The 21129-nt window shown below is 34.1% G+C and overlaps 1 protein-coding gene across 1 annotated transcript; it reads left to right on the forward strand.

The window, feature by feature from the left end:
- The first annotated feature begins 1519 nt into the window (after positions 1-1519).
- LOC117332117 (sodium- and chloride-dependent glycine transporter 2-like) lies at positions 1520-11848 on the forward strand. The gene is made up of 11 exons (XM_033891001.1): positions 1520-1649; positions 4382-4513; positions 5163-5386; positions 6141-6199; positions 6605-6737; positions 7177-7295; positions 8497-8563; positions 8867-8998; positions 9421-9520; positions 9870-9970; positions 11666-11848. The coding sequence occupies exons 1-11, from the start codon at positions 1520-1522 to the stop codon at positions 11846-11848; spliced, it is 1380 nt and encodes a 459-aa protein (XP_033746892.1).
- The last annotated feature ends 9281 nt before the right edge of the window (positions 11849-21129 follow it).

Below are 21129 nucleotides of genomic sequence, written 5' to 3' on the forward strand. Positions count from 1 at the left end.
AGAGATATTAATTTCAAATAGGTTTCAGAAAAAAAATGTGTTGAGAATTGTGTCATTTTGGGTGAAATATCATAATATTTTGCAATTTTTGAGCATTTTCTAAGCTGTTACCATGGTATTCACAGCTCTAAAAATCACAGAAAATATAAGTTTTACTTATCCTTCAGAGCTGTATTAAAATTGCAAATGTTGTACAGATTACAAAAATATATACTTTATTAGAGGTAATATGTAGGGTTAACTGGCAATGTCTAAAACATGTGCCATATTTTTCAGAATTGGGCATTTTTACTGTACACTGCTACCTATACGGTGGACATCCTTATCCTGCTATCTATATATATGTAATGTTTATTTACATAACATAATTTATACTATTTCTATCTGTCATAATATCATTAAAATTCTTGAATTAAATATAGCAATAATGGTTTATAACAAAAGTTTAAGATATCATATAACACGTAATTAAAAAAAACAGTTGGGTCTTTCAGCTGAAATTTTTTCCAATGTAGACATTTTGAAAATGGGTGAATTTCGCAGTAAAAATTCTCAGAAATCTGAAATGTTTACCTGTTAATTATTATTACCTGCACTTTTTTGGGGGGGGGGGGGGGGGGATGCAATCGGACTTACAAAATTTACATCAACATTTCTTATGGATAGTTACCTATCAGGCTACATATCTATTTTGTTACTGCATAACATACTGGCCAATCAGTGGCTGCCAGACATTTTATCCCTGGCTCAATTTTCTATATACAGGGGATGTTTCAAAAGTCTATTTTTTTCAATTGGTTGGCTGTTCCCTATATACTGTAAATTACACGTATGATAGGTTTATCCTGTATATTACATGTATTACAATGTATATACCTCACATCCTGCCAATTACATTTATTGTACATCTAAAAATATATGTTAGATTCTATATAGTTTGTACGTACATACGCATATAAACTGTATATAATATGTTTACAGGTCGTACACATATACATACATACCGTAGATTGTTGTATTATCTATGGTTAATGTTATAACATATATTTTTTTTAAATGTGCGTCATCATTTGCGTAGATAATATGACCTGATTTATATTTTACGTATGATCGCTTCTTGTAGTGTTCATAATGTGCAACATCACGTTGTCCGATTTCGCTCTCACATACTAATGCTGATTGTAACATTCGCGTTTTTGCATATTATAGATACCTTAAAGTATAATCTGTGATCATCTGATGTAGTCGTATCACTTAATTATGGCTTGTCTCTAACCTAACCAGAAATGTGAGAAAATGCTGTTTGTGAAATTATGCCCCACATAAATTAAATACAGTCTGTATAAAGTAGTGGCGAGTTACCTTAGACAGATCTTACAGTGTATCTCCAGCCACGGACGCTATAATAAGCATATTATGTTAGATTGAATTACGTTTACCATATAGCGTTTTCATCTCTGAGGCTGAATTTTGATAGTTTCTGAAAGTTGTGTATAGTTTTGATGAAATCTGAGCTGAAATGAAGGAGACCAGTGCTGTTAATGTTAAATGGACCTCCCACGTTGAGTTTGTTGTGGCGTTACTTGGATATTCCATCGGTTTACCGGAATTCTGGAGAGTACCGTATTTGACCTACAGGAATGGAGGGGGTAGGTAAGGTACAGTATTAGTACCTTAACAGTTATTAATTAATATATTTTTTTATGTCACCTGAGACGAAGTCTCAGTTGACCTATTGCAATCGCCTTTTGTCCGGCGTCGTGCGTCGTGCGTCGTAAACAATTTACATTTTCAACTTCTTCTTAAAAACTGCTGAACTAAATTCAATGAAATTTTACAGGAAGCTTCCATGGCTGAGGGTGAACCAAAATTGTGAATTATATGGTCCCCACCCCCCAGGGGCCTGAGGGGCGGGGCCAAAAAGGGTCAAATTGACTAAAATTTCAAAAATCTTCTTCTCTACTCTCAGATATGGTAGAATCAAATACTTTTCATAGATGGAAGGGTCGTAAGGTGCTTTACCAACATTGTGAATTTCATGACCCTGGGGTCTCACGTTTGCCCCTGGGGAGGGGGTAAACTTTACTATAGTTTATACAGGGAAATCACATTTTTGACTATTATTTGTTGGATATCTATTGGAATTCATTCTAACTTTGTTCAAATTATCAGCATGGGATGACAGTTTGATGGTTTGTACATGTTGGCCCTGGTTGACCCCCAGGGGCTGGTGGGCGGGGCCAAAAAGGGTCAAATTAACTGAAATTTCAAAAATCTTCTTCTTACAACCCAAATAAGGTAGAATTATATACTCTTCACAGATCGAAGGGTCTTAAGGTGCTTTACCATAATTGTGAATTTCATGACCCTGGGGTCTCACGTTTGCCCCTGGGGAGGGGGTAAACTTTACTATAGTTTATATAGGGAAATCACATTTTTGACTATTATTTGTTGGATATCTATTGGAATTCATTCTAACTTTGTTCAAATTATCAGCATAGGATGACAGTTTGATGGTATGTACATGTTGGCCCTGGTTGACCCCCAGGGGCTGGTGGGCGGGGCCAAAAAGGGTCAAATTGACTAAAATTTCAAAAATCTTCTTCTCTACAGTCAGATATGTTAGAATCAAATACTCTTCATAGATGAAGGGGTCTTATGATGCTTTACCAAAATTGTGAATTTCATGACCCTGGGGTCTCACGTTTGCCCCTGGGTAGGGGGTAAACTTTACTATAGTTTATATAGGGAAATCACATTTTTGACTATTATTTGTTGGATTTCTATTGGAATTCATTCTAACTTCGTTAACGTTATCAGCATAGGATGACAGTTTGATGTACATGTTGGCCCTGACTGACCCCCAGGGGCTGATGGGCGGGGCCAAAAAGGGTCAAATTAACTGAAATTTCAAAAATCTTCTTCTTACAACCCAAATAAGGTAAAATTAAATACTCTTCACAGATCGAAGGGTCTTAAGGTGCTTTACCATAATTGTGAATTTCCTAGCCCTGGGGTCTCGTGTTTGCCCCATGGGAGGGGTTCGAATGAAAAATAGTTATATTTTCAATTCGTTGTTAGAACTTTCAATTAAATCTGGACTGTATAAAATTAAAACAAAAAACGTTCAGATCTTGTAAGGTTCTAATCATGGCTTATATTCTATGATATGAAATGCAGGGAAAGAATCACCCAGCATATGTTTTCGCTCTTGCGTAATATGGGCCATTTTCACCTGGTATGCGTGTGCTAATGTAAAAGAGTGCCATGATAATACGGATTATTCAGCGAAGAAAGCTTACAACAAGCTGTATGATTAACCTTTTGAAATCAAGTTCCAAGTAGTTAATTGCTTTTTTTTCCATTTCTAGACTGAAACACCCAAGCTCCCCCTACCTACGATGTAGCCGCTCAGTTGATTCGATATTCAAAGACTTATTTCCATGGCTTCCGTGACAGATAAATTAAAACACTATCTCTCAAGAGATGCAAGTTAATGCATGGAAACGTGTTATGGTCGACACAAAGAAACATGTTGTTATACGCCTTGCACTGTTTCTACACGTCTTGTACAAATCCGTATTTTTCATATTCTGCCTAGGAGTTACAGTTGTATTACACACAGGTCAGCGAAATTTAATTTAGAGGATAAGATTTTATATCAAGGATCAAGATCACTTTAACCTTTCACCTATATTTGACCTTGACCAATAGCAGACCCAAAGTGGTACACACAACAACAAAAATATTATCGTCATGGCCATACTTTCTTATGTGGAGGTATGTACAAAAACGTTTGGCTGTACATTTATTAAGGATAATAATACGAGTTGATTGGTACCACTTTGGGGTATGCGCGCCTAAAGGTTTTTCTTTAGGTTTAAAGCCGAATTGACTAAAGGTAAAAGAGATGAAAGGTCAAATTCCTTGAGCGAATAATTGCTACGTATCTAATATAATGTTATGGACACAACGTCAATGTTAAGGCCGATTCTGACATGTGTTACTACTGAATCAATGAATGTAAATGGATTATTAATTTATTTAGAATGACAAGGCGGTGTGTTGCGTGCCTTTTTCGAGTTTGAGTCTCAAGTGATATATGCCTTCAAATGACTGTAACAATTTCCCGGGAATAATAGATAGCATTCACTGGTCGTCTTGCTGGTATATACATATATCGACAAAAACACATAGATACACTATTATACCACTATGACCTACAAAATCTAAACTATTTTTAGCTTCTTATTCTATCCTGTACATATATATTAGTTTAACTATCTTTATCTTGCATTGATGATTCAAGTTTCAATAAGAAAGCGTACATGTCCTCTTTCAATGTATTTAATTGATATTGATATATTTCATTAATTTCCAGGTCCTTTTATTATCGCCTACATCCTGTTGATGCTGGTGTGCGGGCTTCCGTTGTACTTCCTAGAACTAGCCCTGTCTCAGTACTCGGGCAAAGGACCGTGGCGATTTTGGGATATCTGTCCGTTATTGAGAGGTAAATTTTAATGGAGTAATTAGTTAAGATAAATATATGTATATATGAAATGTAATCATCAAATACATTTAAAAAAAATCATGTTAAAACGATGCCCATGCGTCAAGATACTGCACAGGGTTAAAAAGGTTTATCGTCTTAACAAGGCTAGTTCGTCCTACTTAAGGGAGTCTGCCACATTCATTGACTGAAAAAGAAACTTGATCGACCAGCCATTTGAATTTCCTATTAAAAGGGCCGTTTCAATTATCTATGTCCCTGCTCACTGTTTCCTTGCCACAACTTTCATTTAAGTAAAATGCAAAGCCATGGTATGGGTCTAATTGCTTTGAGCAAAATTTTGAGAAGGTAAATTCAACCTTTACACATATGCACGTTTTAAAAATCATTTAAATAGTGACACGGATCAGAATATCTATACACCTTTGTTTGACATTCTTTTGAAATCCAATATTCAAAGAAATATTACTCTCTGAAAGTATGGTTATATTTGTCAGATGCACTTCAAAGTATTAAACTTGTCTTCTTTTTCATCATCATAATGGCTGTATGTAAGCCTTTGATTTATTTTGACATATCCCAGGAGTACAGAGAAACATAATTGAAACTCGGAGATGGACTGATATGATTACAATAACCTATTTCACAGGTATTGGTATCGCCATAGCAGTCATCAACGCTATAAGTGCCATTAACACAGCCATTTTGGAAGCCTGGGCATTGGAGTATTTCGTGAACTCGTTTAAATCAGTTCTGCCGTGGACCAACTGTGACAATGACTGGAACACCCTAGCGTGTTACCGTGAAGGATCAAATAAACTTCTTTGGAACATGTCCATGTACAACAGCAGTGTATACAACCATAGCATTGCAGTAAGGCGTTCGGTTTAATAATGTGTTACCTGTGTAAATCTATGCATTTTATGTTAATCATTTGTGATCTTCGAATGTATCTTTTGTCCCATTTTCTCCGTTTGAGATATATAAGGTTTCTGCTAGATACAATCGTTGGTAGGCAATAGAAAACTACCGTCTGAATGATATGATGAAGTGAGAGGGTCTTAGGACGCCATCATATCTCTGAACACCATGTCTATAAATAAACGAAGATATGCTAGGAAGTGTTTATCAATTGGTGGTGTATTTAATTGCAATGCTTACCTGGATATCGTAACACAGTTGAGCCATTACTATATATCATAAATGATACCGATAGACGGTTTTGTTCTAAAGCATAGCACGAAACACGTGAGAATATTACTTTGTTTCATGAGGTTCGAGCTTCTGATTTGTGATGGCTATACATTTGATCATTTTGCATTAAAACAAAGCAATATAACTGTTCTTTAAGAGATTGAACATACAAGAAGGGTCGTGACAACGGGACAGCCAGTCATATATAATATGTTGTAATTGTATAATTACAGTAAGTCGCTGTATGGTTGATACGTATTTAAATCTGTACATGATGTTACTATACGTTTGTTTGTCTCCAGACTTACATAAAATGTCGACACTCGTACCTCTTATGCGTAGCCAGACGGTAAACCGACTGACTTCTTTTTGATGTCCATACAATTTTGATTTTAATGAGGCATACTGAAAAATATTATTTTCACTTTTTCAGAATGTAACAATTACACCTGGAACAAATCACTCGGTGGATTCTGTTGACGAGTTTTGGCTGTAAGTCTGTGTGATATGTAACAGGAACTCCTGAATGCTATATTATGATGGGTGATACACATCAAAGAACTCTTATAACAGGGTTCCCCGTATAATAGTAGATCTAGTATACAAACATTACCAATTGATGTGTGACCGAAGGTTGAAATAAATTCAAAAGCAAATCCTACATTTATCAAAATTGAAAGCCTGGCTCGTTATGTAATATGCTGTATAAATGTGTCAGTGCCAGAACCATTCTTAAAAGTTAGAAACGATGTGAATATTTATTGTAATTCATGCTTCTTCTCATTAAAACTAGCGCTGTATTAAAGTCCTCTTAAGCCGGGATCCTGTGTATTTCGTAATGCAAAATTATGAATTTATCCACCCGTTGACAGTTTAGTAATGTTCATGCTTAAATAGGTATCGGATCCTGAGAATTTCTGATGGAATTAACGACATTGGAGCTATCAGTGCTATATTTGTGGTTTACCTATTCGGGATGAGACTAGTGGCGGCAATAAGTATTGTGAAAAGTGTCGAAAGTATGGGAAAGGTAGATACACGTTCTATTCTCTCCATAGCACAGAAACGTGTAAATTCAAATGTTGATGAAGTTCTTATGGTTCATGTGGTGTATTAAGAACAAAAATTTGTATCAAAACTGATGTTGTTTTGTTTCCGTACTTAATCTCCCGAATAATTGTTTCATCGAAACAACAATATTGACGACGTTATAGCATGGACATATTTATCATATGACTTCATAACCCACTACAATAATGTTGGCTGAGAAACAATTTGAAAATCTTTAATACAATGCCATGTTGTGACAATCCTGATGTACTTGGGAGATTCGTAGAACATTCAAACTATAGGTAGTTGTTACTTGATATTAAAAACCTCATATATTTCAGTGATGGATACAATACTTTCAAAACATATCAACACAATGAAATCCAATGTGTAATGATGCTGATCTGTCGATATTTCAGGTGTTGTATGTTACTGCCCTGTTACCTGTGGCCCTAGTCCTAATAATCTGGGTTCGAGCCTTGACATTAACCGGTGCTACCAAAGGGATAATGTATTTTTTATCTGCTGACTTCAGAAGGTTTGCTGATCCACAGGCAAGGGACCCATTTTCATAACTTTATACTTTTGATATGATTCTTTGCATATCAGTTTAAATACTATTCCTTACTACTGTTAAATATGATACACAGTGATTGGTTTGATTTGACAAGTAACTTATTAAAGGCGCAAACATAGAACATACGAGCAATGCTAGATTGAAAACACATATAGGCTGTCTTATAATGTATACCAATCGTTACATACTTTATACTTTTACCATCATTCAATAGATTTTTTTAGAAATTAAGAAACAAATTAAACCCCGAAGAAATTCTATAATTTTTATATCTCTATATTTGGTATGTAGCATTCATTCTTATAATTATCTTTTTTTCTTCTTGTTATCCGCTGTTATATTTTTTCAATTTGTTTATGATATTTACATTTACATGTATAACACCGATGCCGTTTCTTGTTTTTTTTTTAGTTGTGGATAGAAGCCTCTTTCCAGACGTTTATTACACTGGGTCCGGGTTGGGGAGGACTCATGATGATGGGGGCACACAATAAATTCCGGACCAATTGTTTCCAGTATGTTTTTATTGCTAGACAATACATAAAATGCTGGAAATACTAGGTGACAATCAGATTCTGTATTAAAATTAAAGATGTTACATCAGCTATTAGAGTAGTTATGATGGATTGAAATCAGGAATAGGTTGTTATGTATTTTATATAACACCAAAAGTAACATAGTTACATTATTTATGCTATTAACGTACAACATTACATTTTTTTGAATAGTTCAGTTCCAGTGTCGATGTGAATTTATAGCAAACAATTAGGGTTTAATGAAATGTCAGACAAAAGCAAAGCACATTGTTACATGTACATTTTTTTAAATGAGTATTATTTGGCAGATCTTCTATTATATCGACAACGGCAACCTTGACCTTTGGACTAGTGAATGGCCTCGTGGTATTTTCCGTGCTTGGTGTGATGTCGGAGGAAATCGGTGTCCCTATAAATGACGTGATGACATCAGGTAAGTTTTGATACATTTCTGAGCATTTCCTTAAAGATATTAGTAAATGTGATTATACTGTTTTTTAATTCATTTTCCATTCTTGGTTACATACTCTCGTTAAGCGATACCATAAATTATATTCAAAGGATACTTTCTTAGTCAAACTGACAGATTTATAAACTGTGATGAACGATTCTCTTTTTTGTTTCAGGTGGTTTTTCCATAGGATTCATCGCCTATCCCAAAGCCCTGAGTTATTTCCCCTTACCACAACTCTGGTGCGTCATCTTTTACCTCGTGATTTTGCTTCCGGGGCTGGATGCTATGGTGACAGCTTTAAATCATCATTTAAAAAAAGAAAAATTATATCCTTAGAACGTCATTACATATGATTCATTGATTTCTGGAAAAGCATGTGAATAGAAAATAACGGTTGACGACTGATGGAAGAGAAAAGGAGAAAATTTCCTTAATGCATACCCCTTTTTTTGTGTGAATGAAAATAATATCAATGACATATTCAATTCACGTCTTAACTTGAATAACTTGTTTTAAATATATATGCGTTACCTATTTCGCAGGCAATATTGACAGAACCATTTCTGATGATTCTTGAAGAAATGTTCCCCAAAGCTCTGAACAATCGAAGGATTCCACTTTTGGCTGCCGTCAGTGTTGGGATGTTTCTTGTCGGCTTACCCTATGCTACTCAGGTAACAGATATACCACAAAAGTGACGCAATAACACAGAGAGCGGTTGCATGACGATTATGCTTTTGCAGACGTAGGGCTATTGACTTACACAGTAATTCATGTTTAATATGATTTAAGGTTGGTATTTACATATATGCTCTAGTATACTGTTATTATGACTAAACATATAGCTGTTTGAAATGAGGGATCAATAACAAGCCGAATTTGTATAGAATATAAATCAATTTCATAATGTGAAAACTCTCTATGGTACACCTATATTGAAGTAATAAAATAGGTGACAGTAAAGAATGGTAGTTTACAAACGGCATTTCTGATGTAAAGCTTTAGTTTAACACTTTATTATATTTTCCATCACAGCTATGATGTTCCAGTCAAATTTATTTAGTCTTAGTGCGTTTTATTTTTGTATTTTAAACAGGCAGGAGTCTACATATTTCTGCTGGTTGACTGGTACACTGGAACTTGGAGCGTTATGCTGATGTGTATGGCCGAGTGTATTGTCTTTGCATGGATTTATGGTAAATATATCGTATACAATTTAAAGTCGCAAAATGATCGAAAAATGAGGATTAATGCAATTTAGTTTATAAAGGAAATGATGGTATACATGTCTGTTTTTAGAACGGAGTTTGCGCTTTTAGTACTGTTTGTTTTAAATTGTTTTGCTGTATTGTTTAATTCTATCAAACAAAAAAAGTAAATAAATAAAACCTGACAAAAGAGCGTTTCGAGTATCATTTCGTAGAAACTTATTGCGTCTTAAGTATTATTTATTAATGTTTCCATATCAAGATTCCCATACACCAGTAGAGAAAGTCTTATACTTTAGTGGACCATTGAACTAATATATTTTATCACCATTTACAGGCACCCACAGAATAGATCGTGACGTTCGCCTGATGCTTAACAGACCCCTTCCAACTATTGTTCGTATAAGTACAGCGTTCATTATGCCAGTTTTTCTCACGGTATGTAGATTGACGCTGCTGTGATTATCATTTTTAGGACACATACAAGCAATTAAGTACGTTTTTTTCTATTATTATTTTTGTATCATTATTTATGAATATTATCTATTCATTTTGATGTAATGATTTTAAAAGTTTCTATCCTGAGGATGAACATTTCCCGAATAATTATACTGCTTTCTCGTTTTACCTTCGGTATCATGAAAAAGAATATGTTAATTCATGTTAACCAATGACGTAAACTTTAACAAATCATAAACGTGATATACTCTGTTTAACAATGATAACAGAAATACACAATTCTATCATCGGATCAGCTTTAAGGATGTGTAAATCCGACCAATTTATATACTTTCTTCGTTAACATGATCGTTATAAATCTTCCGAACTGCCAATCATGTGTCGTTTTTTTCATATTTGATATTTGATTGTTTTTCAATCTAAAAATTATCTCTTTGATTTGGTGAGAACATGTCAATAACTATGTATAACCAACCCAATAGTTTACTCTTCAAATATCGAGTATATAACATTATAAATGCTGTGGATGAAGAAGAAGACTCTAATACTTCAGAACAACCTGGTCCTGTTCTTCTGTTACTTTTGAAAAATATCCGTGTATATCAATTTTATTTGTATTTCGTTCGATTTTGTACAGCATACATTAATGTCATGTATGTAAGTTAGTTTTTTTATTTGAAATACATAGAAAATTAATATGTTACACAATAAATAACCATTGATAATTTCTGGTCATTGTTATGTTGCCGACCACCAACTCAAGAAATCAGCAAACAAAAAATATAAGTTTATCTCATAATTCATATGATGACATTTTAATGTTGTTTTCTTCCGACATTGCTTTAGAATTCATCCAAACAGGGAATACTATTCATGATTAAAACAACAAGGATATACCAGCGAGTAAACAAAAGCTAATTCTAACTTTAAATCAACAAAAAGAAGCTATCAAACTGTCACATGATATTTACTATTTTATCAATATGTAATGTTTATACTCATATTTAAACAGTTGTGTATTAATATTTTGTTTCCCTCAGTGTCTCCTCGTGATCAGTATATTTACATACAAGCCGCCGTCCTTTGGAGAGTATAACTACCCTGTGTATGCCCGGGCTATAGGATGGTGCTTTACATTGTCTTCTTTACTACCAGCTCTTGGCTATTGTGTGTGGGTAACAACGAAAGCAAACGGAACCTTTACACAGATATATGAGAAATATATTGATTAAGTTTGTTTTATACAGGTGAAGTTTAATGACAGTTGATGGAAGTGTTTGCGAAATATGTCAAGATAACAATTGTCTTATGTGTGTGTACCATGAGCTGTAGGCGAGACATTTTGATATTTCTTTGTATCTACAGTTATGTCAGCTAGCTTAAACATAATTTCAAAGCCAACTATCTCACTTTAACCCATATTTCCTCCACATATATTCAATGCTATTCTAATCTTATTTGAATACTAGTATTCTAAAAAAAACAGAGGTTTTTTTTTCATTGGCTCTTTCGAACGCCTCAATTATATTTTGTCTTTTTATCTTTGGCTATACCAGATAACATAAATACAAATGTCTGCTCAAAACATAGCAATGATACATGTAGATATGTTGGTGTCCATAATTTGCTGTTTATTCAGATCCCAGTTTACCGATAATATTTTTTTTCTTTTAGCGGATCAAACACCTCGCACGACACACACTACAGTGGATTCCAGCAAATGAGAAGGCTGAGGAAATCTACAGGGACTCTGAACGTTCAGCAGAATTTACCTGGAAACAACTGTTCTGGTTTAATCTTACAGGACAAGGAGGCATTGTTATAAATGACTGTGGGGACTCTGTCCAAATGCTGTAGATAGTTGAGGGGATTATATATCATTGTACATCGAAATTCCTAGAAGATAAAACTGGCATTGAAGTCATGAAGAATACAGATAAAAGAAAAAGGAAAAGCAATGCGGGCCTGATATGTATAATGAATTTCTGGGTTTATTAACCGGTGAGTGAGCTATCGATATCTTACAGTTCCTTATTTGCTAGATAATAAAAAAAAACATTATGTATAGTTTAGCATATCATCACAAAAGATTCAACATCACAAGCAATCGCAATGAATACCCCGAAAAAAATATGTTATCACTGGGAGATACGAATGCCCTAGTTTTTTTTCATATTTTCTACTAATTTAGAATTGTTTACCAATTTTACCAAATAAGCACTGATTTAGCACAGCACATACTATTTTTGTCAGAAACATACCTAATTATGCAATTCAAACACTAGTTTTTTGCCTTCAAGCCGAATTTTGTGAAACGTACCTAAAACTTCTATGATAGGCACTAATATTGTTTGCAGTGTCTAAAAAAAGATGAATACTCTCTAATTCTCACTTTGCTGTCTAAAACTCGGTGATGTGTCCTATTATTCTGCAATTTTCACTATGTTAGCTCGTCCATGCTAGAAATAAAGGACAGTGTCTAAAATTGGAGAAAATTATTATTTTTCTTGGAACAAGAACTAATTTTGAGAGATTTGCCTGAGGTCTGTAGGGGTTGGTCTGATTAATAAACATATCGAGTGAGTACTTCCCATAAGCGAGAATAGAGATTAGTGGTATAAGGTTTGAAAAACAAATTTTTTTTTACATAATTTACTTTTTATTCAGTGTTTTCATCAAACAATGTACAATTACACACACACACACACACACACACACAAACACACACACACACTAAGGCTTGTATACACTCAATCAATTAAATTTACTAAATTTGTATAAATAAAAGATATTCAAAATTACTGTATTTATCACATACACACATTTATACACACACACACACATACATATGTCCAACTCAAACATTAAATGCAGAGAAAACTAAATAATCAAGATTTCTGTACTGTAAATACATTGCATCAATTACACTCACAATTTACAAATGTATAATTTCTTTATTACATTTTTACCAGTGAAATATCAAAAATTATTCATTCTGTAAAAGTGATATTTTTCACTATCATATTTTTCAGTAGTGAAAAATATCACTTTTGCTGATTTGACCAATCAAATTAATGATTAGAAAATACCAAAATGATTGACCAATCAGAAAGCCCGACATATATGTCAGCACCTGGACAGGGGAAACTATTTTTTTTGTTTACAAATTATCGCTGTAGGCCTAGTTAGCATACGGGGTAGGTTTTTCGTTGATGGCTAATATTTTGATATTTTTCACTCGTGCTGCGCACTCGTGAAAAATATCAAAATATTAGTCCCACTCGTGAAATATATTTGGTATTACTGAAGATACTGTTAGATATCCTCTATTTACTACAATTTGTTTATATATTTCACCATCACATACACACACATGCACACACCCTCCCATGCATACCCTCATATACCCGCTTCCTCACATGAAAAAACACTCTCACATACATACACACCCTTACATACATATACATGTACACCCTTAGCCACATGTACACCTTTACATCCATGTTCACCCTGACTAACACATTATACATTTGAATAGTATGCTAGGAAACATCAATGTTTACACGTACAATGTATATGGACAAGTAGTGGAGTAAAGGGGGGGGGGGGAATGAGATAAAAAAAAAACAACAAATATTTCAAAAGCCTTTATTCACTCACTCTGTATCCTAGACAGTATCCTACAAGGTAATGACTGAGAGAGAGAGAGAGAGAGAGAGAGAGAGAGAGAGAGAGAAGTAGATTTAAGGTAGGGTGAGATGGCAGAAATGCAACTTAGAAGACTGTATAATTGTTTTTAATTTTAAAAAACAATATATATATAAATAAACTGTGGTGAACTGAATTGTTTGAGGCATTCAATTTGAAAAGTATGTTATGTAACCAGATGTGGGTCGATTTCTTTGATGTTGGACGTCTCGTTTAAGTTTAACACTTAAGTTTAAGATAATACAAACCATAGGGATTCATGACCTTGTGCAAGTGAATCTGTTAAAGGGTGAGACCAAAAGGCACAGGTTACAGGAAGTTTGTTTTAGGAAAGTGGCTGATCACTAACCTGTGTAAACTGCACTCTTAATAGTTTACGTCCCAGCGAAAAGGCTTTTATTGGAAATAATCAACATTATCAATATAAATCGTAACGTTGATAAAATATTATCACTTTGCATATTTGAAAATGGAAAATGATATTTTAATACATGTTTGAATAACATGATATTCACCGTACTATAATTAATTTTTCTTTGTTTTCATGGTAAATACTCAAATTCCGAGAATGGCGCGAAAAATGTGACGAAAATGAATTATAAGCGTTGATGTCCATTTGGGTTTTTTTAGTTTCATCGGGGTATGAAACAAATTTTATTTGCAAACTTCTGTATGAATCCCCGTAGCGGATTCATACAGTTTGCAAACAAAATTTGTTTCATACCCCGATGAAACTAAAAAAAAAATGACATCAATGCTTAAATGAAACGTAGATTCTAGCTCATAATTCATAATTTATGAACAATGAGTGGAACATATATTTTTTCATTTTTGTGACACAATAAATCGTATGTTTGATAGCAATAAGAACACTAGCATAATACATCACAAATGCCGATGTCTTCCAATGTTATTTTCCATGCTTCAGCTAAGAATATATCCGGCAGTTCACAATACTCTATAATAAACAAGCTTCTGTACTGAAAAAATGTCTTGGTGATTACCGGGTTTATCGGACGAGAGAAATTTCACCAGTTGTTTACTGTTCTGATACAAATCGAACTCTGCATTGAATTCGCGATGGTAGTTATGCGGATTCCTATCATGAACAACCTAGGGTGACGAAAATTCTAAGAGAAGGACTTTTTTGTAGAGAAAATATTCTGCGATGTAACTTCTCGAAATATCAGAAACGCGCCCAGTTACGCTAATAGGTAGCAACAAATAGGGGTGAGATTTTGGTGTGGCTTCAAAATAAAAAGGTACGGCACGTGTCATTCTATAAATAGCATCTATATCGGGTTGGTTATTTGTTAAAGACTGTACATGCAGTTTAACTGGATTACCTTTGGTACATAGGTTGGGTAGAGTTGTTTCGTTTCGAATTTCCTGTAGAGGGAAACCTCTTGGTCATGAGTATGATTTTGCAACTCCGAAATAGGGAAATAGGGTTCAGTAACTGCAAAAATAGATACAATGCATTTGTTTAGAATGAAAACGTATTCTTATTAATGGATAGCATACAATAAATTAACATTTATAAACATGTATTTTCATAAGTAATATTCAATGGAGAAATTTTACATAAAGAATTGATAGTTTATTATCCTATCGGAACGAATCAACAGTGGGATATAGGGATATGTTCGTACATACGTGACCATGCCATGTTCTGTCTCTACTGTCTTAATTAATGTTTCAATTGTCGTGAAACTTTAAACACTTAACTACAACCATTATATTTTGTACGACTTTCCGTTTCAACCACCTGGAGTTAATTTAAGTCATTGTTACCATATCAATAGATTTTTAACATCGTCGTTCTAGCCACTTCATTAATCTTCATACCCATAATCCGCAGCTCTTATCTCTTGTATGAGTTCGCATTTCAGTCAATACTACTTTTAATAGAATAATGACATTCTCGCTTTATTGGCTTTATTAATGTTTTAGTAGTCCTTTATCACCATGCACTTGTTCACCACTATCATATCGTGTACGAGTTTGCGTTTCAACCTCCTGGAGACAACAGTGAGGTCAGTGTTTATGTAATTATATTTTGGTGACCTTCCTCTACTGACTTTATTAAGCTTCTCTTAGTGCCGAGGCTCCATACACTTAGTAACAGCCATCATCTTTGGCGTAAATTTAGATTTCAACCTATTAGGGTCAAAATTAAGGTCACTATTACTACTAATAGATTTTCGAGAAAAAAAAGTGCCGCGGTGGCCGAGTGTTTGAGGTGTCCTGACACTTTAACACTAGCCCTCCACCTCTGGGTTGCGAGTTCGAAACATATGTGGGGCAGTTGCCAGGTACTGACCGCAGGCCGGTGGTTTTTCTCCGGGTACTCCGGCTTTCCTCCACCTCCAAAACCTGGCACGTCCTCAAATGCCCCTGGCTGTTAATAGAACGTAAAACAAAAACAAACTAAACCAAAGGAATTTGAAGAGAGAATTATAAAACATGTTGTAAAAATATGATATTTAACATACTATGAAACGTAGGTCATATCTAAAACTTGATAGTTTAGAAAAATATTATGTTGTTTTCTGTTGGTTTTTTTGTGTTGTTGTTTCTTGATTTTTGTTTTTGTTGTTGTTTTTTTCTACTTTGGTGACACACTGAATCGTACGTGTGATTCTTTATCTATTAGCTATGAGAGCACTAAAATAATTCCCTCCAAATTAAATTACGCTGTACATATATATCAGGTACATTGTATTGCAAATGTTGCTGAATTTTGTATCTCGGAGGAATGACATGTAGTTATTTGTCTCTGAGACATATTTTCCAAGTTTTAATCAACACTTATGTTTCATTTTGAAAACGTCGATACATTTTAAATGTGCGTTTCAATTATCGTTTTTCATCTGGCTAAGTAGTTTATTAATGACCTTTTGAAGGACAGATTTTTGTAATTTTGACAAAGTATTCGAGCCATCGATGTGGAATTAAAAATGAAAATTGTAAATGTTCCCTCATATTGTGCACATTACATGCACAACGCTTACATGAAATAAGACGAACACGTGTTTCACAAATCCAGAACTTATTATAAGAGTAAATCAAAGCACCCGAGAATGTTGCTTGTTTCCGGGTGACGTATCTATTGTGTGTGTGTACCCGAGCTCTCTCACTTAATGCGTTCCCTGTTTGGCCAATATAATGTTCTTTATATGTTGGGCAAACTATAACGTTAATTAGATTATTAGTCCCCTGCCGTTTGAAAAACGGGGGGACTATAGGTTTACCCTCCGTCCGTCCGTCCGTCCTTCTGTCCGTTTGTCACGCAATAGTTGTCGGGACAACTCCTTCTAAAGTACTACTCCGATTTTAATGAAACTTGGTATACATGATCAGTATAAAATGTAATTGTGCATCCCACATTTTCTTTTCGAAACACCAATTTTCAAAATGGCCGCCGACTTCTTATTGGTTGAGACTTGTCTGGACAACTCCTCCTAAAGTACTACTCCGATTTTACCGAAACTTGGTATACATGATCAGTATAACATGCAGTTATGCATCCCACATTTTCTTTTTTTTTTTTCGAAAAACCAATTTTCAAAATGGCCACCGACTTCTCATTGGTTGAGACTTGTCTGGACAACTTCTCCTAAAGTACTACTCCAATTTTAACGAAACTTGGTATACATGATCAGTATAACATGCAGTTGTGCATCCCACATTTTTTATTTTTTTTTTTCGAAAAACCAATTTTCAAAATGGCCACCGACTTCTCATTGGTTGAGACTTGTCTGGACAACTCCTCCTAAAGTACTACTCCGATTTTACCGAAACTTGGTATACATGATCAGTATAACATGCAGTTGTGCATCCCACATTTTTTTTTTTTTTTTTAGAAAAACCAATTTTCAAAATGGCCACCGACTTCTCATTGGTTGAGACTTGTCTGGACAACTCCTCCTAAAATACTACTCCAATTTTAACGAAACTTGGTATACATGATCAGTATAACATGCAGTTGTGCATCCCACATTTTTTTTTTTTTTTTAGAAAAACCAATTTTCAAAATGGCCACCGACTTCTCATTGGTTGAGACTTGTCTGGACAACTCCTCCTAAAGTACTACTCCAATTTTAATGAAACTTGGTATACATGACCAGTATAACATGTAGTTGTGCATACTACATTTTTTTTCAAAAAATCCATTTTTCAAAATGGCTGCCGGCTTCTCATTGGTTGAGGCTTGTCCGGACAACTCCTTCTAAAGTACTACTCCGATTTTATGAAACTTTGTATACATGATCAGTATAACATGTAGTTGTGCATCCCACATTTTTTTTTTTTTTGAAAAACCAATTTTCAAAATGGCTGCCGACTTCTCATTGGTTGAGACTTGTCCGGACAACTCTTCTTAAAGTGCTACTCCGATTTTAACGAAACTTGGTATACATGATCAGTATAACATTTAGTTGCGCATCCCACTTTTTTTTCAAAAATTCATTTTTCAAAATGGCTGCCGGCTTCTCATTTGTTGAGGCTTGTCCCGACAACTCCCCCTAAAGTACTACTCCGATTTTAGCAAAACTTGGTATTCATGATCAGTTTAACATGTAGTCGGCATCCCACATTTTTTTTCCGAAAAACCATTTTTCAAAATGGCGGCCGGCTTCTCATTGGTTGAGGCATGTCCGGACAATCCTAAAGTACTACTCCGATTTTAACGAAACTTGGTATACGTGATCAGTATAACACATAGTTTAAAAAATGGGAAATAAATAGTTGCACTCCTGGGTCAGGCAGGGGACTTTGCATTGCTGTTGCAATACTATCCATCCTTGTTGCTTTTACAATTCAAGTCACTACTGGGCTTCAACGTTTTCCCATTTTTCAAAATGAGATTTATTTCCCTACATGTATATCATTGCAGGTCCCACACTTTGTGTCTTCGCACTTGAATACAGAAAAAAATTATTGACCAGATTCATTAAATTTAGCTTTTTGTCAGAATACTTTTAAGATTGGCCGGCTGTTGTTTACTCCGATGCTTGAATCAAATTCCGCATATTTTCACTTTTATGTGGCAGAGGCTTTCCATGCATTGGAAAAGTTTTTGTGGCACGGGTTGTTACATCGGATGTGGTTTTTGCTTTTCTTAATTCTGCTATTGGTATGACTTAGCCCGATCGATACTTCTTAAAAATTTGCAGTGTAATGCTTTTTAACTAAAAAAATTGTAGCTCATCAAGTCTTCGCATGCGTTTTTCACTGTCAATCACCTTTGCACATATACGTCTTGGTATATTTAGCTAATGGTATATTTCTTTTGGTGTGCGTTGGATGGCATGAATGAAAGTCCAGATACGGATGTGTATCCGTGGACTTGTAAAATATATCAGTTATGATATATTTTCCCGATTTGTCAACAAATACATCAAGGAATGCAGGTTATGTTTCGCTACATTCCATTGTAAACTGAATGGACATATTCAGATTGTTTAGATTGTTTCTTTCAAACCCTTTGATATCTACCTGTAGTTCTGGTATATCTTTTCGCTGGGTTAGAGTAAATTTTAGTCCGTATTTTAGAAGTTTTAATTCATGCTCATGTAGATCTCTATTGCGCACGATTTTAAATTGTTTTCGTAAGTTACGACAGTTTAGATATAACGTAAAGTTACGCAAGGTTTTGTGAAACGCTTAGTGATTCGTAAATGTGACTTACGCAAATTTCGTAAGTTACGAAGCTTTCTGAAACGAAACCTAGAATATTTTCATAGACTGCAACAACACAATACAAGTTACTGCAAAATATAGATATTTAAACATGTAAGTGATTACAAGCTGTAATTGATGATAAAACAAATGACTGTAATGTAAACAATGCGATTTCGATGAATTCGAAAATGTTCATTAAATACAAATGAATCAGAAACGAACAAAAGCTCCATAGCCGTTTATTCAAAGTCGTCTTTGTTTTTTATACTTATGTATTTTGGCGTCATAATGTATCCATATACACTGAAATATGTGACATTTAACGTCGCCTTGTAAAGTATCAGCTCTTTTTCCTGTAAGTAGGGTGTTTCAGAATAGACGATTATTACCAGAAGCGATCCTAAAAATAAAATGAAATCATTGTTGTATGAATCGCTAAAGCTGCCTTTTATTATAAATGTTCATCATATGATTTGACTTTATTATTAAATGCTATCGTATCATCATTATATGATGTGATATTGTCATTATATGATATCGTTTTGCTATTTCATGATGTAAAAAATCATCATATTGCACGATATTACCATTATATGATGCGGTATCGTCTTTATATGACGTAATTTTACTATTATAAGATACAACTTTCATATTATATGATGTAATTTCTTCTCTTTATGATCGGATGTTTCCATTATATGTGATTTTATTATTATATGATGTGATTTTACCATTATAATAAATCGAGGTTATATGATGACAATGCACCATTAAAAGACAGTACTTCATATCATATAATAGTAGGATAACGTCATATAAAGACGATATCGCATCATATAATAATACATTTCATCATATAATAATACATTTCATCATATAATAATACATTTCATCATATAATAATACATTTCATCATATAATAATATATTCCATCATATAATGATAATATCGCACCATATAATGATGATATGATATGATATAATATAATAGTAAAATCAAATGATATAATGCACATTTATCATAATAAGCAGCGTTGGCCTTCCATATTGTTACCGACAGATTGTATTATCCATCTGCTAAAAATACGATATCAAAAATATAAATGTAAATATTTCTATTCGCTCTGCATTGTCAATATAAAACATTACTAGACCAAAAAGAAAATTTTCCAATCATAGTTCTCACATAACTCACATTGGTGAAGTGTTATGAATAACACTTTTCGTGACGCAGAATTTGATTTTGAAATGTGATTATACTGTTACAGGTTGCATATCGGTTTTAAAATGGATATATCAGCATTAAATTGTCTTATTGGAAGTATTCCTCCTATGATTCTCACAGGGTATCAGACAACCAATCGTAACGCGCCAACTCAATGCTGTGAAACGCATGGAATACAAACTTTCCAAAGAATGTAACTAAATGCTTTAATATCTCGATCTGTCTCTAAAAGATAATACTTTTGGTTAGTATCTGTTATAGACACCATATAGGGATTGGGTATCACTATTATGTTAACCATGCTTTTATCTAGCAATTCCTCTAAGACGGGACTAATTAATTATTATTACCTGAACTTTTGGAAAAAAATCAATCGGACTTCCGAAATTTATATCAACATTTCTTATTGATAGTTACCTAACAGGCTACATATCTATTTTCTTACTATATAACATACTGGCCAATCAGTGGCTGCCAGATATTTTATCCTTGGCTCAACTTTCTATACACAGGGGACGTTT

The sequence above is a fragment of the Pecten maximus genome, chromosome 8 (assembly GCF_902652985.1).
Source record: "Pecten maximus chromosome 8, xPecMax1.1, whole genome shotgun sequence".
Classification (NCBI taxonomy): Eukaryota; Metazoa; Mollusca; class Bivalvia; order Pectinida; family Pectinidae; genus Pecten; species Pecten maximus.

Excerpts from the sequence above, each read along its gene's own strand:
- LOC117332117 (XM_033891001.1), top strand. The coding sequence starts at position 1,520 with ATGAAGGAGACCAGTGCTGTTAATGTTAAATGGACCTCCCACGTTGAG. Across the intron at positions 5,387-6,140 it reads TATACAACCATAGCATTGCA|AATGTAACAATTACACCTGG; the intron begins GTAAGGCGTTCG and ends TCACTTTTTCAG. Across the intron at positions 6,738-7,176 it reads GTGTCGAAAGTATGGGAAAG|GTGTTGTATGTTACTGCCCT; the intron begins GTAGATACACGT and ends TCGATATTTCAG.